The sequence below is a fragment of the Ranitomeya variabilis genome, chromosome 7 (genome assembly GCF_051348905.1).
Source record: "Ranitomeya variabilis isolate aRanVar5 chromosome 7, aRanVar5.hap1, whole genome shotgun sequence".
NCBI classification, from domain to species: Eukaryota; Metazoa; Chordata; class Amphibia; order Anura; family Dendrobatidae; genus Ranitomeya; species Ranitomeya variabilis.
In genome coordinates, this window is record NC_135238.1 from 45,771,781 (window position 1) to 45,797,949 (window position 26,169).

General features: G+C 43.6%; 1 protein-coding gene across 1 annotated transcript in view; it reads right to left on the reverse strand.

The window, feature by feature from the left end:
- CRYM (crystallin mu) overlaps positions 1-19,153 on the reverse strand; it is a 40,811-nt gene extending 21,658 nt beyond the window's left edge. Inside the window, exons 1-4 of the mRNA XM_077274987.1 lie at positions 18,916-19,153; positions 10,148-10,298; positions 7,660-7,722; positions 6,113-6,214 (exon numbers count right to left, since the gene is read on the reverse strand). Coding sequence (XP_077131102.1) covers positions 6,113-6,214; positions 7,660-7,722; positions 10,148-10,298; positions 18,916-19,082 — 483 coding nt within the window. The 5' untranslated portion in view covers positions 19,083-19,153. The remainder of the gene's footprint in view (positions 1-6,112; positions 6,215-7,659; positions 7,723-10,147; positions 10,299-18,915) is intronic.
- Between the last annotated feature and the right edge of the window lie 7,016 nt (positions 19,154-26,169).

The following is a 26,169-nucleotide window of genomic DNA, read 5'->3' on the forward strand; positions in this document are numbered from 1 at the left end:
AACTCCCACACTTCTGTGAATTACATCAGGGAATGCAGATGACAAATTTTTCTCCATCTGAGAAAATCAGTCTTAGGCCGGGATCACACATACGCGAGATACGGCTGAGTCTCGCAGGTGAAATCCCTCCTCTGGCGCCGGCACTCCAGAGCGGAGCGTGCAGCCACACAGCAACACATGGAGCTGCACGCTCCACTCCCAAGTGCCGGCGCCAGAGGAGGGATTTCACCTACGAGACTCAGCCGTATCACGCGTATGTGTGATCCCGGCCTTATTATGCTACTCACACTCTGATCAGAGTGGGATTAATTTTTCTCAACTGTGGAGAGAAATAACAGAAGTTTCTCCACCTTCCACTCGGTAAAGGGACCCCCGCTGCCTGAACCAACCGGCCAGGCCTGGGATCTGTCGATCTTCTACAGGTATGTTTGTAAGGATAGGATTCCCGTTAGGGACAGGAAACCAACTGATGCGTGGGAGAGGTGCTGACCTTTTATGTCTGTAGGTTTCCTGTCCCTGAGGGGCGGATTCTCTCTCTCTTGGTACTAAAAATAAAAAATTGGAAGTCAGGCCGCACCCTAAATTAATAACGTCTCTATGGACAACAGGGTGCCCGTCCACACCAGGGGATCCATCCCAGTATAAAGTCCAAATGCAAAAGAAGAAATGGACAGCACCACAGCAATTGTGACAGAACAGCTTACGTGTTTATTCTGCCATCTGCAACGTTTCGGTCCTGAGACCTTTATCAAGCATGATAAAGGTCTCAGGACCGAAACGTTGCAGATGGCAGAATAAACACGTAAGCTGTTCTGTCACAATTGCTGTGGTGCTGTCCGTTTCTTCTTTTGCATCTCTCTTGGTACTGTCATGGGAGACAAAATAAAAATTGGTCATGTGCAAGACCTCATAGATTGAGGCTGGTTTCACACTTGCGTTTTGATCTGCAGTGTTTTTTAAAAAAACGCATGTGGTGAAAAAACGCATGTAAACGCGGCAAAACACCGCGTTTTTTAGACGCATGCGTTTTTGCATGCAGAAAAAAAACCGCGGCGTTTGGCCGCGTTTACATGCGTTTTTTCATGCGTTTGCGTTTTTTAAACGCATGCTGAGAAGTGTGCGACAGCTGCCAATCATCAAAATCAACTAGAAAACCCACTATAAATAGAAATAGCTAGGGTTAGGGTTAGGGTTATGGATAGGGTTAGGGTTAGGGTTAGGGTTAGGGGTAGTTTTTTATTAGAATGTCCTGGTCACCAGGTCACTGATAAGCCACCCCCCACCATCAAGGTGATAAAGGGATCCTAACCCTAACCCTAACCCTGACAAGCCACCATCCACCATCAAGGTGATAAAGGGATCCAAACCCTAACCCTACCCCTAACCCTGACAAGCCACCCCCCACCATCAAGGTGATAAAGGGATCCAAACCCTAACCCTAACCCAAAACCCTGACAAGCTACCCCCACCATCAAGGTGATAAAGGGATCCAAACCCTAACCCTGTCAAGCCACCATCCACCATCAAGGTGATAAAGGGATCCAAACCCTAACCCTACCCCTAACCCTAACCCTGACAAGCCACCCCCCACCATCAAGGTGATAAAGGGATCCAAACCCTAACCCTAACCCTGACAAGCCACCATCCACCATCAAGGTGATAAAGGGATCCAAACCCTAACCCTACCCCTAACCCTGACAAGCCACCCCCCACCATCAAGGTGATAAAGGGATCCAAACCCTAACCCTAACCCTAACAAGCCACCCCCCACCATCAAGGTGATAAAGGGATCCAAACCCTAACCCTACCCCTAACCCTGACAAGCCACCCCCCACCATCAAGGTGATAAAGGGATCCAAACCCTAACCCTAACCCTAACAAGCCACCCCCCACCATCAAGGTGATAAAGGGATCCAAACCCTAACCCAAACCCTGACAAGCTACCCCCCACCATCAAGGTGATAAAGGGATCCAAACCCTAACCCTACCCCTAACCCTAACCCTGACAAGCCACCCCCCACCATCAAGGTGATAAAGGGATCCAAACCCTAACCCTGTCAAGCCACCATCCACCATCAAGGTGATAAAGGGATCCAAACCCTAACCCTACCCCTAACCCTAACCCTGACAAGCCACCCCCCACCATCAAGTTGATAAAGGGATCCTAACCCTAACCCTAACCCTAGGGATCCTAGGGATCCATAGGAATTGGCTATTATGTTGACCTGGTGACCAGGACATTCTTCTAATAAAAAGCTTTGTTCAATGTGGACACCCCAAGATATACGGTATTGCTATAGAGTACTAAAAATATAAACTCGTAGAGTATGGACTGTCATATAGGGTTAGGGGTAGGGTTAGGGTTAGGGTTTGGATCCCTTTATCACCTTGATGGTGGGGGGTGGATTGTCAGGGTTAGGGTTAGGGGTAGGGTTAGGGTTAGGGGTAGGGTTAGGGTTTTCTTGTTTTTTCTTGTGTTTAGGGTTAGGGTTAGAGTTAGGGTTTTCTTGTTTTTCTTGTGTTTTCTTGTGTTTTTCTATAAAAACGCATGCGTTTTTAACGCAAGCAAACGCATGTGCTTAAAAACGCATGCGTTTACATAGACAGCAATGCATTTTTTTGCCGCGAATAAACGCATGCGTTTTTTTGCGGCAAAAAAACGCCGCTAGAAATTACTACAGGTTGCATTTCTGCAAATGAACGCACGCGTCAAAAAACGCATGCGTTGCCGAAAACGCGTCAAAACAATGCTAAAAAACGCATGCGTTTTTAATGTTAAGTATAGGGAAAAAAACGCATGCGTTTTTTAGCGCTAAAACGCTGCGGATCAAAACGCAAGTGTGAAACCAGCCTAACATGGGTACGACTGCTAACATGGGTACGACTGCTAACATGGGTACGAGTGTTATCTGTCAATACCATGGATAGCATTTGTACAATTAAAACGGCCATCTGCACGTCCCCTTATTACGCTTCGCTTACTCCCTGTACTGTGGTGCTATTCTTCTGTTGTGCGCATCGTTTTCTTAACGTCAGGGTCACAAGCGCCACTTCTATCTTGTGGAGATTAGTTTGTGGGAAGTAAGCCGAATCAAATCATCCTTAAGCGGTTTTAGAATTTTACTGCATTTTGTCAAGGAAGCTGAAATGTTACCGTCACGATGTCAGTGCTAATTGTGAATACGAGGAAGACTACAGGTACGAATGACATTTATAACTGTCCTACTTGGACACATTGATGCACGATGTAGGAGGGGAGTATGGAAATAAAATAGGGAGAAGGTAATACGTGGGTTCAGAAATCCTGGCTACGGGATCATAAACCACAAGAGGTTTCAGTGCCATCAATGTTCTATATGACGTCTGAATCACTTCATGAATATTTATATGTCTGTGGTTGGAAGTCAAGCTTTATTTCTAGCTAACGTGGGCATTTTTTTTAATGTGCTGTACATGGATTCTAAAATATATTAGAACTGCTTACATACTCAGGAAAAAAATATATACGTATATTGCGTAGTATTAATGATCTGATTCACTTTGAATAGGGGGTGTGATATGTGAATAGCGTAGGCGGGCTGCACAACTTCAAATCTCTTGACTTCTCTTTTGTAACATTTTGTCAACAGCCTCCTATTACATTGGAATGTAAAAGTTTGGGCACCTCTGTTAAAAATTACTGTTAATGTGAACAAGTAAGCAAGATGAAGATGAAATGATCTCTACAGGGGCTAACGTTAAAGAGGACACATTTACTTTGTATTTTAGACTAATACAAGAAAAAAATTATTTATATATTTATTTATATATATATATATATACACACACACACACTTATATTTTTTTTTGCCATTTCATGACCATTGTTTCTTTTTCTGTTTTTTTTTCTGTTTTTTTTAGTACATTATATGATAAAATAAGCAGTGTCATTCAAAACTACAAAACAAAAAACAAGCCCTCATGTGGCACTGTCTGCGGAAAAATAAAATACCGGTAGTTATGGCTTGTGGAAAAAAAAAAAATAATTGGTCCTTAAAGGGATAAAATAGGAAAAAAAACCACAACCATGCTCTGAATTATGCTACCAGTGTAGCCCACCAAAATGCCTTAGGTCGGTTTCACACGTCAGTGGCTCCGGTAAATGAGGTGACAGTTTCCTCACGTACCGCAGCCACTGACACACGTAGACCCATAAAAATCAATGCATCTGTGCAGATGTCATTGATTTTTTGCGGACTGTGTCTCCGTGTGCCAAACACGGAGACATGTCAGTGTTCGTGGGAGCGCATGTATTACACGGACCCATTAAAGTCAATGGGTCCGTGTAAAACACTGACCACACACGGACCTTCTCCGTGTGCAGTCCGTGTGGCGTGCAGGAGACAGCGCTACAGTAAGCGCTGTCCCCCCCACTGGTGCTGAAGCCACGATTCATATCTTCCCTGCAGCAGCGTTTGCTGCATAGAAGATATGAATAATAGTGTTTAAAAGAAAGATCTATCTGTCCGCCGCCCTCCCACCCCCTGTGCGCCCCCCCCGCTGTTCTGAAAATACTCACCCGCGTCCCTCGTTGGCTGTCGATGCTTCCTGGTCTGGCCGCCCCTTCTACTGTATGCGGTCACGTGGGGCCGCAGATTAGAGTCATGAATATGTGGCTCCACCTCCCATAGGGGTGGAGCCGCCTATTCATGACTGTAAATGAGCGGCCCCACGTGACCGCATACAGGAGAAGATGGGGCCAGACCAGGAAGCAGCGACAGCCAACGAGGGACGCGGGTGAGTATTTTCAGAACAGCGGGGGGGGGCGCACAGGGGGTGGGAGGGCGGCGGACAGATAGATCTTTCTTTTAAACACTATTATTCATATCTTCTATGCAGCAAACGCTGCTGCACAGAAGATATGAATCGCGGCTTCAGCACGATACAGTGTACCACACGCGTGGGTACCACACGCTCCGTGTGGTACCCACTCGGCACACGGGCGGCACACGTGTGCCGCACGTATGGCCTACGTGAGCTCAAGGGCACACGGACACGGATAACTCCGGTACCGATTTTTTCTGGTACCGGAATTATCTGGACGTGTGGGACAGCCCTTAAAGGGAGTCAGTCAGTTCAAACTGACAGTGTAAACTAAGCACATGATCTTTTAGGAGATATAGCCCCTATAACAAATAATACAAAAAAAAATCACGCTCTCAGGCCGTGTTCACATTTAGGGAAAAAAACAACAACACAAGGTTGCGTTTTTAAGTGCAGTATAAAAGCTTTCTGTACTATTAAAAAAAAGTGCTTCTAATCTGCACCAAAGGGGGGAAAATGGATAAAAATAACAAAAATGCAATAATAACAGAAGATTGTTATGACGTAGTTTGGTAAAGAAAATAGTGTTTACTCTACATATGAACAGGGCGTTATTATTGTAATTGCTTCCATTCTGCAAAAACTGAAGTTTAATTAAATATGCTAATTAGTGTGCTCGGTGCACCCTTGGTGTGGCCGAGAGGCTCAGTGTACGGCTCCTCCCATTGGTTTGCATGTCTCCACCTCCCTCACTGGTAGTGGCTTCCTTGAGCTTCCTCTGCAGACAGAGCTCACCGCAGGCAAAGTAGGTAAAGGTGGTGGGCATGCAAAACCAGTGGGCGGATTGGTGCACTGAGCCTCTCTTGGCCACACCAAGGGTGCACCGAGCTGCCTAATTAACATATTTAAATAAACTTCCTTTTTGGCAGAATGAAGGTGGCAATTAGAACAGAAAACATGCAATTTTTATAGCTCCATCCTATACAAGATTGTGTGCAGTTTATACTGTCAGAATGGCCTCCCTTTAAACATTTTGCCCTCTGCCAGTCGCTACTTGCACAAGTATAAACCCATTGCTCCCCTCCAGCTTCTCGTTTGACTTCATTCGAGGTAGTATTTGGATTCGGCTATGAAAATGAAAACCTATTATGGCTTTAGAACCTTCTCCGCATTTTGTTTTATTGAATCCCTGACTGTAAAAGAAATGACAAATCTAATGGTCTCCTTCACATTGTTGAGAGCAATTCTGATTTCACCCAATGCAAGAGCATCGGTTCCTCTTGTTGTTATAATCACGGCTCTTATTTACCTCTTTGAATAAAAACTGCTGTGTGAAGGCTTGGTAATGACTGTGCGCCTGGGCTCCGGAGCCCAGAATGCAGAGCACTTCAGCAGGTGAGGGTTTCAGCAGCTGGAAAAGAAAAAGATCACAGTAAAGGCTAAATACTGCCATTATGAATATATTGTCTATATCCAAACTATATGGACAAAACTATTGGGACATGTCTTAATCACTAAATTCAGGTTTTTAATTTAAAGGGGTCAGCCACTAGTTTCCATGTCCCTTTCATATTCCCTACCTCCAACGGATAAGCATTTCACTGAATACATGGGCAAATTCTGTTGCACCTTGAGCTGCTTTGTCATCTTAATGTAATACAATTCTTTTGCTTGAGAGAATTGCAGCACAGGTATGAAGAAGATGGAGAACTTAATTTCTCCATTGTCTGTGTCCATGGTAATCTAAGATGGCATTTTTTGATTGGTCGCCCTAAGATGATAGAACACTCAAGGCTCAATAGACTACTATTTTGTGGACTATAAGACGCACCGGACCATAAGACGCACCTCAAATTTTCTGGGGGAGAAAAAAAATTAATATGTCAAATGGGGGTTCGTCTTACAGTCCGAATTCAGATTACTGGGGGGGGGGGGGATTTTTAGCGCTGGTGGAGCGTGGTCACAGGGGGTGTTCAGTGGTCCCAGGCTTGTGCGGCAGGTGCGGTGGCCTCCGGGAAATCCCATCCCAGGCTGGTGCGGCAGTGGTGCTTTGTGGTGCGGGGGGCTCTGCCAGAATTTTGTGACTGCCTGGAGGCCTTCGCACATCCATTGCTGCGATGCGGTGGCCTCTGGGAAAATGGCCGCCGGAGGAGATTGAGATCTCGGCAATGAGAATTCATCCCGAGATCTCGGGACGAGATCTCAATCTGAGCATGCACCGCCCCTGGCGGTCATTTTCCCGGAGGCCACCGCATCGCAACAATGGATGTGCGAAGGCCTCCGGGGCTTTCACAAAATGCCGGCGGAGCCCCCTGCACCACAATGCACCACCGCCGAACCTGCCGCACCAGCCTGGGAAGGGAGTGTGATCATCGGACTGGGACTGCCGCAGAATCGCCCGACTCCTACTGCCGCCACAGTATTTTTAATTATATACCGACTTTAAGAAGCACCCCCATTTTCCCCAAAAAAAATTTTGGGAAAAAAGTGTGTCTTATAGTCCAAAAAATACGGTAAATAGATGATGTAATAGACAAGCTACTAACAATGCAATAATGATAAGATAATAAAGATGCAATTTTTCTATAAGCCTTCATAAAAGGTGTCATAAGTAATTACAACCTCCTCTGGATCTTGAAAATTAGAGCCAATCAGTAAATTTAGGCATCATATTCGTTTTCAGCACCACAAAATTAGTTCAGTTCAAATATTTTTATCTCTGAATCAATTTAGCTGTAGAACAGTATTAACGGCCCGATTCTCTTGGAGAAAATACGGTGGTGTGAGGCTACCACTCCCCACAACTTGTGATCATTAATTAAGATTTTTCAATTCTTCACTAAATTGTGCTCTCACCTTTGTCGCAATGGCTGAAACGGCAGCAGTTCTCTTATCTGTAATGACTTTACCATCGATTACCTAGAACCAAAAGTGACATGACGAAAGAAAAATAGAGAAATAAGTTTGTAAGTAAATCACGGAGACAGCGCGGACATTACAATGAAAACAGCAATAATAGATAATGATAGCAGACTGAAAATAAAGTGTTTTAGCAGCTAACATAATACACCATGACACCCTGAAATTAAAGGGCCATTTGCGGGATGAGTTGTAGTTTTGAGTGACACCATCCATTTTGCCATAAAATGCATTAAAAAATGGGGAAATTCCAGTTGCACTGACAGTATGAAAAAAAAAAAATGCAATTCCGCTATTTTTTTTTTCCAGGTTTTCGTTTTACGACTTATCAGTGCACGGCTGACTGTCAATCAATTTGCTTAAAAAATAAAATTGAAGTTGCGAAAGTCTTGACCTTAATCCTATCAAAGAATTGCTAAAGGGCCAGAAGAGAGAAGTTCGTGGGAGAAAACTCACCGACATAACAATCAGAATTGCCACTGAGATGTTGTTAGGTCATTTTTACTGTACAATAAATGCTGCAAAAAGAAAAAAAAAAAGCAAAAAACAAAAGTACAATTGTGTTCTCCATTTCATTGCAGTTAAGAGTTTTTTTATTGTATGGAATTGTACATTAAAATAATGTCATTGAAAACTACAACTCGTACTGCAAAAGTAAACCCTCATACAGCGATGTCTGCGGAAATATAAAAAAAGCAAAGGGCAAAAAACATGAAAAATTGCCAAGTGTTAAAGGGATTAATAAACTGTGCAGTTTGTATTGTGAATCCACCTTATACTTAACCTGTCAACACTCGCTTAGCTGTGACGGCTCCTATCACTACTTGATATATATATATCTGTCACAGATGAATTGTGTATATATATATATATATATATATATATATACATATATATATATACATATAAGTAATATATATGTAATATATATATATATATATATATATATATGTAATATATATATATATATATATATATATATATATATATATATATGTAATATATATATATATATATATATATATATATATATATATATATATATATATATATATATATACACACACATACACTGTACATATACACACAAATATATTTTCATACACACAAATGAAAGCTTCAGTTTGAAAAAAAAAAAACAAGCAAAGAAGTTTGATAATATACATGCACAGTAGAATTACTATAACTTGCAAGTTATAGGGCTTGACATAATTTTGCAATGTCTATTTTTTTGCCACCAATTCTAGACCAAAATCCCCTCCTGCTGTCATTTATTGGGGTTTTCCGAAATTTTAATATAATGTTATTTTTCTTCGCATTCATGTTAGATGTCCTCTGTGATCATAAGTCAGCTGAGAGGAGTTCACAAAAAGACAGGTAAAAGAGTGAGCTCATTGATGGACACTCAGTTAACTCATTCTGCAGCCAGCGATAGATAGTGTAAAACAGGCTATAAAAGGCAAAACGTACAAGCATTTTAATATAACCCATTTGGGAACACGATTTATAGCCCTAAGGCGTTTAAAGGGTATCTGTCAGCAGGTTTCTGCTATGTAATCTAATGGTAACATGAAGTAGGGGGCTGAGATCCTCATTTCAGCGATGTATCACTTATTAGGCTGTGTGCTGTTTCAATGCAATGAGTGTTTTATCAGCTGGAGATTATCGCTGCCCAGGTGGGTGCCTCCTGGCCCGACCACGCCCCCTACCTCTGATAGGCAGCTTACTGTTTATATGGTGTACACAATAAGCTGTGGTGTGGGCAGGGTTAGCTTTCTCAGCTCTGCTACATGCTACATTTAAAAACGCTAATTGTGTCACAACTGCTGCACCCAGTCTACTAAGTGATACATCACTGGAATCAGCGTCTCTTTTTCTACTTTATGTTGCTCTCAGATGAGGTAGCAAAATCCTGGTCACATATTCCCTAATAATAATAATAATAATAATAATAATAATAATAATAATAAATGATCCCAAAGTAGACATCTCCTTAACTCAGAGTTTGCTAATATGATAATTGAAAATGCGATTTGTAATCTAGATAATCTTGACATTAGTTTCTGCAGATGGTTTCCCATAAGCATAGACATGGTAACATATGGAATAGTTTTTAAAGTTAAACAATATTTAAAGAAAGATATTGCACAACTTCCACATAGTTCCAGCACATCTGGGACTTGTAACTAAAGTGCTTTATCGGTTACCCTATAAATTACTGTTAAAATGCCATAATTTATCTGAAAAAAACAAAACCTAGAGAGAACATTTAATGCAGCAAATATTAACCATTTCACATCCATCCTATCTACACTAGAGACAGAGGAGCATAAAGAGCTTTGGTGCCCCCTGCTGGAGACTGAACCAACTCTCAATGTTCCTATAAACCAGGAACAGTTGGACATCAATGGAGCATCGTACTTACAGCTTTGAGGGTCCCGTCAGATGGCTCAAATAAAAGGACAGTTGCTTGATGCGAGGGAATGTCAGACGATGTCTTAGTTTCATAGAATGTCACCAACTTTGTTGTTAAGGCGTCGTCCTCTGCGCTATAAGCCGGCATCACCCCTAAGAAACTAAGATCATATTATGCTTAGGATGGGATTAAAAAAAAAAAAAATCTCAGTACGTTATCTGTTAGGATGGGATAAACTTCTCCAATTAATTATTATTATTATCATACACTTAAAAGTTTATTTTGCAGATAAATGAGTATATGCAGCTGATACAAAAAGGTCTATGAATGGGATTTTAATAGAATAAATAAAAATACATAAATAATAATTTTGCTCAGCCAACTAAATGTTTTAGCCAAGTAGTTGATAATCGCGAGATTGTAGGGTATGATGAGCGCAATCAGGGCCTATAGGGGGCTGCAATAGTCGTAGTTGCACTTAGGCCGGGGGGGGGTTAATTTGGCCACACTTAAAGCTGGCTGTAGATATCTCCTTTTAACTCTTTGTGGGTAGTGGCGAAAAGGATCAGAGATCCCACAGCAACTGATTCCATTGGTTAAAGCAAGAGTTACAGTCCCCCCTTTTATTGTCATTTGAAAAAGAGCATTCATGCAAGTGTGCGTTCACACACAGCCATCTTTTCTGTATCCTGGCATCACTCGCTACATAAAGCGAAGAGGCTTAAGCAACAGGAGAGAGTAGGAAATAAAAGGAGTAGGTTTCATAGAGGCCAAGTCCCCTTTAAGGATAAGTTGTTACTTTAAAATTTAATTTGCATCTGCCACACTCCCTTTAAGGGCTCATACTCACTTGCGCGAGACTCGGATGAGTCTCGCATGGCAATACCCGGCGATACTGCCAGCACTCAGATCGGAGCATGCGACCGCATAGGAACACATACAGCCGCACGCTCCGCTCCTGAGTGCCGGGTATTGCCGTGCGAGACTCATCCGAGTCACAGCAATAAATCATTTTGCACCTATGTAGTAGGGTAAGTCTCAGAAAGCCTTGGACCAGTAGAAGCTTCCAAAATAATGCCACATGATGACTTTGTGCTATAAATTTGCAGCGTCTGTCAAATGCCTAAAGACTTGGCAGCAGCCACTCCATTGAGCAGGTCCAAGAAGAACCACAGCCTCCACCTGTCAATCCATTAGGCCTGTCCCACACGTCCAGATAATTCCGGTACCGGAAAATTCGGTACCGGAATTATCCGTGTCCGTGTGTCCGTGAGCTCACGTGGCACATCAGTGTGGCACACGTGCGGCAGCCGTGTGCCGCCCGGGTACCACACGGACCGTGCAGGAGACAGCGCTACAGTAAGCGCTGTCCCCTGCTTTGGGTGCTGAAGCCGCCATTCATTTCTTCTCTCCAGCAGCGTTCACTGGAGAGAAGAAATGAAAAATCATTGTATTTTGGTTTTTTTGCAGTAGAAATAAAGATCTTTGTTTCCCAGCCCCTCCCAACCCCTGTGCGCCCGACCGCTGGAAAGAAAATACTCACCCGGCTCCCTCGAAGCTTCCTCTCCGCGCCGCAGCTTCTCCTGTATGAGCGGTCACGTGGTGCCGCCCATTACAGTCATGAATATGCGGCTCCACGTCCCATGGTGGAGTATTTTCTTTCCAGCGGTCGGGAGCACAGGGGGTGGGAGGGGGGGGAACAAAGATCTTTATTTCTACCGCAAAAAAAACAAAATACAATGATTTTTCATTTCTTCTCTCCAGCGAACGCTGCTGGAGAGAAGAAATGAATGGCAGCTTCAGCACCATGCTGGGGGGACAGTGCTTACTGTAGCGCTGTCTCCTGCACGGCACACGGACTGCACACGGACAGCATCCGTGTGCGGTCCGTGTTTTACACGGACCCATTGACTTTAATGGGTCCGTGTGCTCCCACGAACACTGACATGTCTCCGTGTTTTGCACGCGGACACACCGTCCGCGAAAACACACTGACATGTGCAGAGACACATTGATTTTAATGTGTCTACGTGTGTCAGTGTCTCCGGTACGTGAGAAAACTGTCACCTCACGTACCGGAGCCACTGACATGTGAAACCGGCCTTATACAGGGAACTGGACTTAAAACGCACCTGCCTGGGTTGTTTGCATGGAGTAATCATTAGGCTGTGTGCACATGTTGCAGATTTTTTGCGTTTTTTCGCTATAAAAATGCCATAAAAACGGATACATTGTGCATCCCATCATTCAGAATGCATTCCGCAATTTTTGTGCACATGATGCGTTTTTTTACCGCATCGCGGTAAAAAACGCAGCATGTTCATTAATTATGCGGATTTTTTACGGATTTCCCACTATATTATTGCATTGGGAACCTCCGGAAAAATCCGCACCAAAAACGCGATAAAAAACGCGCAAAAAAAAACGCATGCGGATTTCTTGCAGAAAATGTCCAGTTTTGCTCAGGAAATTTCTGCAAGAAATCCTGAACGTGTGCACATAGCTTAAGTCGGAGGACTAGTCTAAGGCTGCCGTCACACTATCAGTATTTGGTCAGTTTTTTACCTCAGCATTTGTAAGCCACCGGAAGGTGAGAATATCACGATTTATTTTTGTTTATTATTTTTAACATTATATCTTTATCCGTATCCGGAAGAAAAGTTGATCCAGCACATCAGTTTTTACACTAATTGCGCCATATCCAGCAATCCGTTCCGCCGCCGGATTATGCCTGACGGTGCGGGACGGATGTGTGAAAGTAGCCTAAGGCTGTTTTCACACATCAGTTTTTTTGTATCAGTCGCAATCCGTTGTTTTTTGAAAAAAAAACGGATCCGGCGATTGATGCCGCCAGATCCGTTTTTTTTGACTGACAAAGTAAAGTTTTTTGTGTCCGTCGAAAAAACGGACAGTGACGGATACAGCGCAGTCCGGCGTTTGCTAGAATGGAAGCCTATGGCGCCGGATCCGTCAAATGACAATCCAGCAACAGATTCTGGTTTTTAAATTGAGCATGCTCCGATTTTTTTTCAGGATCCAATTAGCCGGATCAGCTAGTCGTTTTTTTTTTTCAAAATTTGGCGAATTGTGACTGATGGCAAAAAACTGATGTGTGAAAGCAGCCTAAATAATCTGCAGCAGTGTTCACACTGCATCTGGATTATAGCCTATTAGTATAGCCATGTGGCGGGCTGCCCAGTGCTAACTGTAATGCGTCCTGTGTGAACAGAGGCCACAACTTACAAAGCCATCAGGGCCCAACTGCACCTCAAAAAGTAAAAAAAAAATAATAATATTAAAAAAAAATTTGAGGCCTGGACAGGACCTTTGTCTGTTTTTTCTGTGGTGTTTTTTCCTCCTTTTCTCCTCCTGTTGTGGCTTTTGCTGTTAGAGTAGGACTGGCAAGCTTGAGTACCCGTGACGTGGGTTGCCAGCTTACGTATTGTGGCCATAATATTAACTAATACCTTACATACCTTTTTTTTTTTTTTTTTACTTTTTGAGGTGCAGTTGGGCCCTTATGGCTTTGTAAGTTGTGGCCTCTGTTCACACGGGACGCATTACAGTTAGCACTGGGTAGCTTTGCATTCTCTGTGTGAACAGTGCTGCAGATTGTTTGTTTGCAGTGGTGTGCCAAGCGGCCAATCCCTGATTGCAGGCTGGCTGTCTCATTTGGTATTACCGCCCCTGTGTAGTCGCTATCTTTCCTTGGGCCTGCTGCACCAGGATAGTGCATTTGATTTGAGGCCTGGACAGGTAAGCACCTTTGCCTGTTTTTTTCTGTGGTGTTTTCTCTAAAAACAAAGGCAGACAGGCTGAAGTCAAAGTCAGGAGGGATAACAGATCAGACAAGGTCAGGAATGGATCTCAACAGAAATATTGGAGGAAAACTCTGGTAACTACAGGGAGTTTCAATAGCGTGTGGTGCTGCACAATTGGGCAACGCATAGAGCTGATTACTCTTGCTGAGCTGCAGGACAGCACACACCCATCCATTCTGCTTGACTGGACAGCACCACAAATCCCAGCCACATTAATATCGTTGGCTTTGCAGCTCTTGCATATTCCAGAGGCTGTGGCCATAACATACCAGCTCCACCATCACAGTGAATACAGTGCAGCCTGGTGAAAGGAGGTAGCTGGCGCTTAAGCATGTCCAGGTAGAGATGTTCCAAAGTTTAATCAAGAATAAACAATTATTTATTTCCTAAAGGAACTAAGATAAGGTCTTTAAAACAAGTGTCTAAAGTATTTAAAGGGAAGTTGCCATGATTTTTATATTTGTATTGATGATAACTGATCAATTATTTTTATTTCAGAACTAAATTCACTGTTTTAACAAGTTTTTTTTTATTATTTACCCAACCACTGGAATCTGCCATTTGCTGGTGTATAACAGCATTTACCCAATTAAAATGTGGCAGCCCCTGCAAATATGAGTCTGCAGTCACTGTTAAGTGACTCTGTGGGGTCATTATACTGTGGAGCACTATGTGGGGCCAGCGTACTGTGTGGTGCACTATGTGGGGCCAGCGTACTGTGTGGTGCACTATGTGGGGCCAGCCTACTGTGTGGTGCACTATGCGGGGCCAGCCTACTGTGTGGTGCACTATGTGGGGCCATCCTACTGTGTGGCGCACTATGCGGGGCCAGCCTACTGTGTGGCGCACTATGTGGGGCCATCCTACTGTGTGGCGCACTATGCGGGGCCAGCCTACTGTGTGGCGCACTATGCGGGGCCAGCCTACTGTGTGGCGCACTATGCGGGGCCAGCCTACTGTGTGGTGCACTATGCGGGGCCAGCCTACTGTGTGGTGCACTATGCGGGGCCAGCCTACTGTGTGGTGCACTATGCGGGGCCAGCCTACTGTGTGGTGCACTATGCGGGGCCAGCCTACTGTGTGGTGCACTATGTGGGGCCATCCTACTGTGTGGTGCACTATGTGGGGCCATCCTACTGTGTGGTGCACTATGTGGGGCCATCCTACTGTGTGGTGCACTATGCGGGGTCAGCCTACTGTGTGGTGCACTATGCGGGGCCAGCCTACTGTGTGGTGCACTATGCGGGGCCAGCCTACTGTGTGGTGCACTATGTGGGGCCATCCTACTGTGTGGTGCACTATGTGGGGCCATCCTACTGTGTGGTGCACTATGTGGGGCCATCCTACTGTGTGGTGCACTATGCGGGGTCAGCCTACTGTGTGGTGCACTATGCGGGGCCAGCCTACTGTGTGGTGCACTATGCGGGGCCAGCCTACTGTGTGGTGCACTATGCGGGGCCAGCCTACTGTGTGGTGCACTATGCGGGGCCAGCCTACTGTGTGGTGCACTATGCGGGGCCAGCCTACTGTGTGGTGCACTATGCGGGGCCAGCCTACTGTGTGGTGCACTATGCGGGGCCAGCCTACTGTGTGGTGCACTATGCGGGGCCAGCCTACTGTGTGGTGCACTATGCGGGGCCAGCCTACTGTGTGGTGCACTATGCGGGGCCAGCCTACTGTGTGGTGCACTATGTGGGGCCATCCTACTGTGTGGTGCACTATGTGGGGCCATCCTACTGTGTGGTGCACTATGTGGGGCCATCCTACTGTGTGGTGCACTATGTGGGGCCATCCTACTGTGTGGTGCACTATGTGGGGCCAGCATACTGTGTGGTGCACTGTGCGGGGCCAGCCTACTGTGTGGTGCACTGTGCGGGGCCAGCCTACTGTGTAAGGTGCATTGTGTGGGGCCAGCCTACTGTGTAAGGTGCACTGTGTGGGGACAGCCTACTGTGTGGTGGACTCTGTGGGGCCAGCCTACTGTGTGGTGCCCATTATCTTACCACTTCTGCTATAGAAGTGGATGGAGCATGGTTTACATATTATACTACTGCTCTCTTAGAAATGTGTGACCCTGCTCTGTGGATGTCTATGGGATCAGTTGGGTAATGTGTGACCCCACTCTGTCCACTTCTATGGAAAGAGTAATGTAATGGATGAAGTAAACAAACACCCAGAAGGGTAGGAGAGGAGTGAGGTCACACCCATGTGAGCAGATCCAACCCACATTTACTGCAGTCGTAATGTGAGCTAGCACTATGCTAGGCTTTCATGGCATATTTCAGCAGCTGCTCCCCCTAGTGTTTAAAAGTGGAAAATGTCAACTCTTTTAAACCATTTTTAATATTTTACTTAATGAAAAACAAATGATAATATAAAAAAATGAAAGCATTAATACTTAACATTCCATTTTTTTCAATTGTTTATTTTTTTAATTGCACCTTCCCTTTACTTTACCAGTTGCATCGAGAACCAGAATCAGCGGGTGCATTTGTAGTTTTTGGATTCAAGGTACAATCTCTAAAGGGCTACGTTTTATTAGACACATATATAATTTTAAGAAATCTAAACTTCAGTTTCTCCTAAACGTGGAAGTAAGTGCTGCTTGACAGAACATGGTTATGGTTCTCTTGAAGCAATTTCCCCATCTCTACATCTTGTAGGACTTCAAAGGTTACTGACTGATCAAGAGAATGAACTATGGTCAGAGTTGTCTTTCTGTATATCGTATGTGGGATACAGAATCGATTCCTCGAAAATTTGCCAACTAGTTTGATAAAGAACTTACAGGTCACTAAGATTTAGATTAAGTATGTGAATATTGGCCTAGGATAAAGCAGTATCAGAGTGGGTCAATTTCTTATTTCTCTGGCTACAGCACCACATGTTACAGGCTGCAGTCGCTTTTTCTATTTGGACCACACACCGTATTCGTCACAGGCAGTTGCAGGGCAGCAGGCCTGACACCATCAATTGCTGTAAGCCACTTAGAATACATTCCTCTTTACATACCCAAGGGTCACAAGTTAGCTCAGGGAACTTGACTCTGTTTTCATCCGGTTTTAGTAGTTGTCAGGGAGAGGCAGTAATCACTCCCAATTTCCATAGTCACAACTCTCCACTAGGTACAAATAAACCACAGTCCAAAGATGGTGATTAGGTGTTTGTAGTGATTCACCACCATATCCAGATCTGAGGGTCTCTGCATCTCACGTTAAGCCCAACCCCAGGTGCCCAATTACTGAGCATGTGTATCTATTGCCCTTAAGACCGGCAGGTGGTGTCAAAACCAGAGTGGCCAGCTACTTTTCTAGCTTTAAACCGCTCAAGGATACACATTCACTAACCTGGGGTAGTTGTCATGCTCATGCTGTTATTCAGTCCATTCCAAGCCCTTACAAGTATACAATGTTACCTGTGGCTACTGCATAGTAAAATGTTACTTGTTGCTACTGCATGGTAAAATGTTACCTGTGGCTACTGCATGGTGAAATGTTACCTGTGGCTACTGCACGGTAAAATGTTACCTGTGGCTACTGCACGGTAAAATGTTACCTGTGGCTACTGCACGGTAAAATGTTACCTGTGGCTACTGCACAGTAAAATGTTACCTGTGGCTACTGCATGGTAAAATGTTACCTGTGGCTACTGCATAGTAAAATGTTACCTGTGGCTACTGCACGGTAAAATGTTACCTGTGGCTACTGCACGGTAAAATGTTACCTGTGGCTACTGCACAGTAAAATGTTACCTGTGGCTACTGCACGGTAAAATGTTACCTGTGGCTACTGCACGGTAAAATGTTACCTGTGGCTACTGCACGGTAAAATGTTACCTGTGGCTACTGCACGGTAAAATGTTACCTGTGGCTACTGCACGGTAAAATGTTACCTGTGGCTACTGCACGGTAAAATGTTACCTGTGGCTACTGCACGGTAAAATGTTACCTGTGGCTACTGCACGGTAAAATGTTACCTGTGGCTACTGCACGGTAAAATGTTACCTGTGGCTACTGCACGGTAAAATGTTACCTGTGGCTACTGCACGGTAAAATGTTACCTGTGGCTACTGCACGGTAAAATGTTACCTGTGGCTACTGCACGGTAATATGTTACCTGTGGCTACTGCACGGTAAAATGTTACCTGTGGCTACTGCACGGTAAAATGTTACCTGTGGCTACTGCACGGTAAAATGGTACCTGTGGCTACTGCACGGTAAAATGGTACCTGTGGCTACTGATCTTCACTTGTACCTCTGATTTATGAAACCAATAAAACTCTAAATTTGCATTAAGCAAGCTAATGAGCAATATAAAGAAATCAATGAAAGGGATCAATGAAAGGGTGTCCAGTGCTTGCAGTCCACACATTCTGATTAATTACTGCCACAATTCACTGCTTTCTGTCGCCAGAAATGCTGAATTTAGCTTTAGACATGAATGGTGGAAAAATCATTATGTAACTAAATTCAGTAAATGATTTTCTGAATATTTCATGTTGAATGTAAGTGGAAACGGGGGTAAAACAGGACCTGACGACTCGCCTGACATGAGTATGAGGCATCTTTTCTTAGAACTTTACGTTACATCATGCCTTTTATTATTCATCATGGAAATGTAATGGACACATTGACCAATGGGTGCTAACATTCCCCTGGTTAATACGGGTGTCCTTACACAGTGCAGACAATATCAAGCGGTGTAGGAACATATATTTGTGGCAAGGACACTGGTAAAAGTCAGATAACGATATACTTCTACAGTAGGAGGAATAACGGAGACACGGCGCAGGACATACTGCTCTGACGAGAAGCTTTACTGGACTCCACTAATAATGATGATGTCTGTAAGGGGCTGTGCACTATGATGGCGCTATATATGCAAACCATAACAAATGAATAATGTTACACATACCCATAAAAGTATTTTATAAAACTTGTTATAAGAATATGCTTACCCTCTGTGCTTTGCCACAGGCACAATGGTCCGGATGGGTTGCACAACGCCGCCTTCCTTTCCACTAGAATAATTAATCAGAGCTTTCTCCAGCAAAGGGATCAAAGTCGAATAGACTAAATACTTATCCACGATCTCGGGCCCTAGGAACATCGGCTGCTCACTCATACTGAATGTGTAAAGGGTGACTTCAGAGACAACTCTCCATGTCACCAGACCATGTAAAATACCAAACAGCTGAGAACTTCTCAGCTACTTATCCAGTCCCATTTCTGGTGACACCTCCTCTCCCAGACCCACCTCTCTCCCTGGTTGGGCGACCATTTCTGAGGTTACTTTTTCATCCTTCTGCTGCCGGAACAAGTTTGCAATAACTGCATTATATCACTGCATTCAGGCTGAAAACATAGCTGAAATGTATGTACGGTACATAACTTATATAGCAAGAAAACCTTTATTCTTCTACTGCTGCATATTTATCATTTCAGAAGTGCAACAATTTGTTTTAGTATATATTTAAGACGTCAGAGCTGTCGGGCAAGTATCATATTAAGCAGTGGCTGAGCTAGAGTCCCATGAGACCTAGTGCAAAATTTTGACATGGTTCCCCATATGTTGATAACATGTATGAGCTTTTGTAGCATTATAAATCCTAGAAAGACTTCTCACCCCCAATGGGGTGGTCTTTGTTGTCCTTTCTCATTCTCGGGTTCTCTACCAGAGGCCTGGGAGTTTGAGGGTTCTGCGCAGGATCTTGGGTGTTTCTAGCATTGCGGTTTTCTGGATAGAGAGCTCAGATGTTGCTCCTGGGATCTATTGTAGCCATTCTAACAACTGAGGGGTCACTGCTCCAAGTGCTCCTATCACCAGTGGAATCACTGTTGCCTTCACCTTCCACATCTTCTCCAGTTCTCCGTTGAGGCCCTGGTATATCTCCAGCTTCTCATATTCCTTCTTTATTCGGACTCCCATGACAGCACTACGAGAGAGGATCCGCCCTTAAGGAACAGGAAACCTACGGATACAAAAAGGGCGGCACCTCTCCCATGCATCAGTTGGTTTCTTGTTCCTAAAGGGACTGGATCCTACAGAAGAAACTTAGGAGTTCCAGGCCGGCCGGACCGATTCAGGTAGCGAGGGGGATTTTCCGCTTGCTTATGCCTTCCCACCGTTGAACCTGATACCTCTAGTCGTGAGGAAAATCAGGAAGGATCGAGCAAAAATCATCCTTATTGCCCCCTTTTGGCCCAGAAGAACCTGGTTTGCCTGGCTCAGGACAATGTCCGTATCGGTTCCCAGGGTACTGCTGGAGATCCCGAACTTGCTTTCTCAGGGACCAATCTCCCATCCACAAGTGGCAGCGCTCCATTTAACGGCGTGGAGTTTGCACGGTCACTGTTAGTAGATAAGGGCTTCTCTCCGAACTTAGTAGAAACACTCCTAAAGAGTAGGAAGCAAATAACTACGAAAATCTACTCTAGGACTTGGAGGAAGTTCTTGACCTGTTCAAAATTTAATATCCATGAAGGGGTGCCAATACAACAAATCTTAGAGTTTCTGCAGAAGGGGTTTGAGTTAAAACTCTCTACTAGTACCCTTAGAGTACAGGTCTCAGCTCTGGGTGCCCTGTTTTCCTGTAATATAACTAACAACTATTGGATAGCGAGATTTATGAAGGCAGATTGTAGAACTAGACCAGTATATAAAGACAGAACGGTTCCGTGGGATCTAAATTTAGTTCTGTCCTCTCTAACAAAACACCCCTTTGAACCTCTACAAGATGCTTCGATCAAGATGTTGACACTTAAGACAGCCTTCTTGATTGCCATAACCTCAGCCCGCAGGATAGGGGATATCCAGGCACTTTCCAGACTTCCCCCATACACAGAAATCTTGGCAGACAGGGTAGTCCTTAGGCCAGACCCAGCATATCTGCCAAAGGTAGCGACACGTTTTCATAGATCGCAGGAGATAGTTTTACCATCTTTTATTCCTAATCCCTCTAATCCTAAAGAGCAGGAGCTTCATACGTTAGACGTTAGGAGATCTCTTCTACAGTATATTTCAGTCACCGATAATTGGAAGAAAGATGGAGCACTGCTTCTTTCCTTCCAAGGTCCAAAAAAAGGATGTAGAGTATCAAAATATTTACTGACTAAATGGATTAGGGAAACTATCTCTCTGGCTTATACAGTGGGTGGGGGGCCAGCTCCTCAGAATCTAAAGGCACATACCACCCGGGCCATGGCATCATCCTGGGCAGAAAGATCTGGAGTATCAGTGGAACAAATATGTAAGGCGGCCACATGGTCATCCCCTTCCACGTTCTTTAAGCACTATCGGTTGGATTTGGGGTCCTCCTCTGATCTCACCTTCGGGTTAAGGGTGCTGCAGACTATAGTCCCTCCCTAAGGTAGCTTACATCTCTGTAAATCTCTCGTAGTGCTGTCATGGGAGTCCGAATAAAGCATTAAGCTACTTACTGGTAGCGGCATTTTTCGGAGGCCCATGACAGCACCCTTTATCCCTCCCTACTCACGTGGGGGTTGCACTTCCTAATATGTATATAGTGTGATATGTAGATCTCACGTATGGTGTCTAGTTACAATTTAATAGAATATTTTTCAAAATGTATATAATGTATATTTGTATGCCACTAACCGCGGTAGTCCTCTCAGGCTCTGAAATACAACTGATGCATGGGGAGAGGTGCCGCCCTTTTTGTATCCGTAGGTTTCCTGTTCCTTAAGGGCGGATTCTCTCTCGTAGTGCTATCATGGGCCTCCGAAAAATGCCGCTACCCGTAAGTAGCTTAATGCTTTCTGATGTTGCTGTAACTTGGCCCTGCCACATCGATTATCATTGCTGTCTTCTGATCCTTGTCTACTATCACAACGTCTGGTTGGTTAGCCAGCACCTGCTTATCTGTCTGGATCTTGAAGTCCCACAGGATTTTAGCCCTTTCATTCTCCACCACTTTTTCTGGGGTCTCCCACTTGGACTTAGGGGCACTTAGCCCATATGCTAAGTAGGTAGGTCCTGGTCCTATCTTGGCATATGTTTCCCAGCCTGGGCTCCTTCCTTGTATATATGTCCCCATTCTGAAATAGCTGCTGGCATCAGAGGGCCTCCTCCCGACCGCGATCTTTACGCCCCTGATAGCAAAGGTCAGGCACACAGTCATATAATTGGTCAGATTTAGGCTATGTGCAATACAGGGCCATACATGGAGAATTCTCCTGAGTCCTGACATATATTGTACACCTCAAAAAAAAACACACCGAGTCTAAGAACATGCTCTGTTCGAAACGTGTCTGGTGATTACATGTTTTTCCTCCCATTTTTTTTTTTTTTTTTAATTTCTACTGAATATTTCGGGATAACTTCTTTTAAATGAAAAGAATAAACCATTGATTTTTAACTACAATGTACCGGAAGCTGGATCTTTCTCTTTTCTCTGCATACCTCAAAAAATACACTGTGATCTGAACCCCATGCAACGTTGTAGAAGTCATGAAGAATGATGGCATTTAGCTATTAAATTCCATTAGATATCAGAACCTTCACTATCTATACGTAAGCCCAGCTCTTGTTCCTTGAAGCAAGATTCAGACAGACCGATATTTGTGGAGGAATCTAGGAGAAGCTGTTTTATATTAAATCACTGCTGTTTCGACATACTTTGCATACATTAAAAGTAGAAGCAAATCTAAGAACATTTGTAATATATCTTATCATAGAAATATGCTTCATTCTCCAATTCATGAGACTCTTCTTCCCTACCCATTGCCTTAGCACCTCCTAAACTCACCATCCACTCTGAAAAAAACAGGTCAGATATGCTTTCGGCAAAAAAAAAAAAAAAAAGGACCACCAGTTCAGAGAGGAGAGATCAGATTGATAATGCCTTCAATGTCTTTGGAGATTGGAGGGGAAAGGACTGAAGGAGAGAGAAGTAGAGTAAAAACAGGCAGAAAGAGTGATTGTGTTGCTGCTTTCTCATGTTCTATCTCATCCCATTGCTGGATTCCCAGCTACACTGCTCAGTAGGTCTGTATGATATTCTCCATGCTGCTTCTTCTGAACATATGCAAAATAGAGACGGTAGAGTAGGAACTCATGATGTCTGTGAGTACTGTCTTTGAGACACCAAATCTAGTCTCAACCCACTAGCTCAGAAACAACTGAAAACAAAAGATAGTCTGTAGAGGTGGAAACTAATGAAAATGCAGGGTAATAGGTAGGGATTCCTATAGGTATAGGTATAGGATAGGTATTCCTTGTGTAGACAAACATGACTGACTATTCTGAACAATCACCTAAAATTAGAGGACGGCATTAAGTAGCTGTACAGGTTCAGTGTTGTAATATAGCTAGGAACTGTGCTGACAAGGTGCTTTCTTCTCTCCATACAGAGCTGACTACTAGTTCTGGTAGCCATCAGTGGTTGAAAATGACATACTTCAAAAATTGTATTCTCCCCTATGTATCTATTTAAAAAATATATATTTTTACCTTTAAAATAGAAATGTAATATAATAAAATATTGCTATTAGATGTTTTAATGGAAATTATTAAATTATGTTTTAAATGTAAATAGTGATTATGCATGTACAAGTTGAAAAAGCTTTTTTTTTTTTTTTTTTTTTTTTTTGTCATTCATGTTTAAACCAATGAGATAGTGACATCTAGTGGCCAAATCAGTCATCGGAGATGTGGCCATTACTACAGTATACAAAAACATTATTTACAATTACATAAAACAATTTCTGATGACTATTGATAATAAAATGCCAGGGTCAGCCTTTGGCTGTGATGTATTGTACAAAAAAAACTCCTTGGTGCTCCAACCACATTGCTTTTTTCATTTAGCTTCAACAGGACAACTGGTTAAGCAGGAGGCTGTATATCTTTGGAAAATTGAGGTAATTTCTGTGCGGTTTTTTTTATTTTTTATTTTACTTTTTAAAGGGAACCTGTCACCTGAATTTGGCGGGCCCATTTTTCGGTCCGATGGGCGGTGTTTTCGGGTGTTTTATTCACCCCCTCCTTTCCCTCTGGCTGCACACTGGCCGCAATATCATCTTGAAGTTGATTTGCTTTCCTTCGTAGAACACGCCTGCGCAAGGCAATCTTGCCTTGCGCACGCACAGTATGCTTTGCCCGACTGCGGGCAAAGCCGGAAAGCATTAGTGTGCATGCGGCGGCGCACTATGTTCTGGAAGTATTTCACTGTTTTAAAGTTGTATTTTCCTCTTTTTTATGCTGTTTTTGTGCCAGATAGGCAGATTGGGCAGCAGTGTGAGCAGTCTCTTCTTACCTCAGCATTGCTGGTATCTCTAGTATTAGATCAGATGGAGTGAAAAACAGCGTGAGCAGCCTCAACTTACCTCAGTATTCATGGCATCTCCAGTATTAAATCAGAAAGACACGGTGGACAGCAGTGTGAGCAGCCTTTTTTACCTCAGCACTGCTGGGATCTCCAGTATTAGCTCATATAGACAGTGTGGACAGTAGTGTGAGCAGCATCTTCTTACCTTATCACTGCTGGTATCTCCAGTACTAGATCAGATAGACAGTGGACAGCAATGTGAGCAGCCTCTTTCTACCTTGGGTATCTCCAGTATTAAATTAGAAAGACACGGTGGACAGCAGTATGAGCAGCCTTTTTTACCTCAGCACTCCTGGTATTTTCTGTATTAGATCCAATACACTATGTTCCAAATTATTATGCAAATTACATTTTTATCAGATTTTCCTAAATGGTCGGTGCAAATGTCAGTCAGTCTAATAAAAGTCATCACCCGTTAGATTATACATCGAATTTTATTGAAGAAACCTCCTAATGATAACAGTATAATCTCCAAAATGAATAAAACCCCACAACGCACTGTTCCCAATTATTAGGCACAGTAGAATTTCTAAACATTTGATATGTTTTAAAGAACTGAAAATGCTCATTTGTGGAATTTGCAGCATTAGGAGGTCACATTCACTGAACTAGCTATTTACTGAAAAAGCTATTTAACGCCAAAACATCCCAACAGGCCAAGTTACATGTTACCATAGGACCCTTCTTTGATGTCACCTTCACAATCCTTGCATCCATTGAACTTGTGAGTTTTTGGAGAGTTTCTGCTCGTATTTCTTTGCATGAAGTCAGAATAGCCTCCCAGAGCTGCTGTTTTGATGTGAACTGCCTCCCATCCTCATAGATCTTTTGCTTGATGATCCTCTAAAGGTTCTCTATAGGGTTGAGGTCAGGGGAAGATGGTGGCCACTGTTGTGAATTCTGCTCTTGGGCTCCCTCCGGTGGTTGTAAGTGGTAGCGCTGCTGTCTCTGAATCGCAGCATTTATCAGGTGTGTTCACTTTTTGCAATTTTGACTGGGCTATTTAGTCTTGCTTCACCCTTTAGTCAGTGCCAGTTGTGCATTGTTTCCTGGAGGATTCACTTCCCTGCCTGGTCTCTCTTGCTTGCTGATCATTTCAACCAAGATAAGTGCTGGCTTGTTTTCTGCAGTCCACATGCTGTGGGCCTGATCGTTCTAGTTACCTTCCATGTTTTGTCTTGTCCAGCTTGGTCTGTATAAGGATTTGTTTAACCAAGCTGGTATCTCTGGAGATGCAGATATACCCTCCATGCCTTTAGTTAGTTGTGGAGTTTTGTATTTTCTGTGGTGGATATTTTCTAGTGTTTTAATACTGACCGCATAGTACTCTGTCCTATTCTTTCTATTTAGCTAGAATTGGCCTCCTTTGCTAAATCCTGATTTCAGTCTGCGTATGTTATTTCCCTCTCTTCTCACAGTCAATATTTGTGGGGGGCTGTCTATCCTTTGTGGGGGATTTTCTCTGAGGCAAGATAGTTTTCCCCTTTCTATCTCTAGGGGTAATTAGTCCTCCGGCTAGGGAGTGACAGGTACATTCCACGGCTACTTCTAGTTGCGGTGTTAAGTTCAGGGTTTGCGGTCAGTACAGGTACCACCTTCTCCAGAGTACGTCTCATGCTGCTCCTAGGCCACCAGTTCATAACATGCCACACCATGAGTTTATCTCCTTTTATGCCCATAGCAGCCAATGACTCAGAGGTATTCTTTGCAGCATGAGATGGTGCATTGTCATGCATGAAGATGATTTTGCTCCTGAAGGCACATTTCTGCTTTTTATACCATGGAAGAAAGTTGTCAGTCAGAAACTCTATATACTTTGCAGAGATCATTTTCACACCTTCAGGAACCTTAAGGGGCCTTACC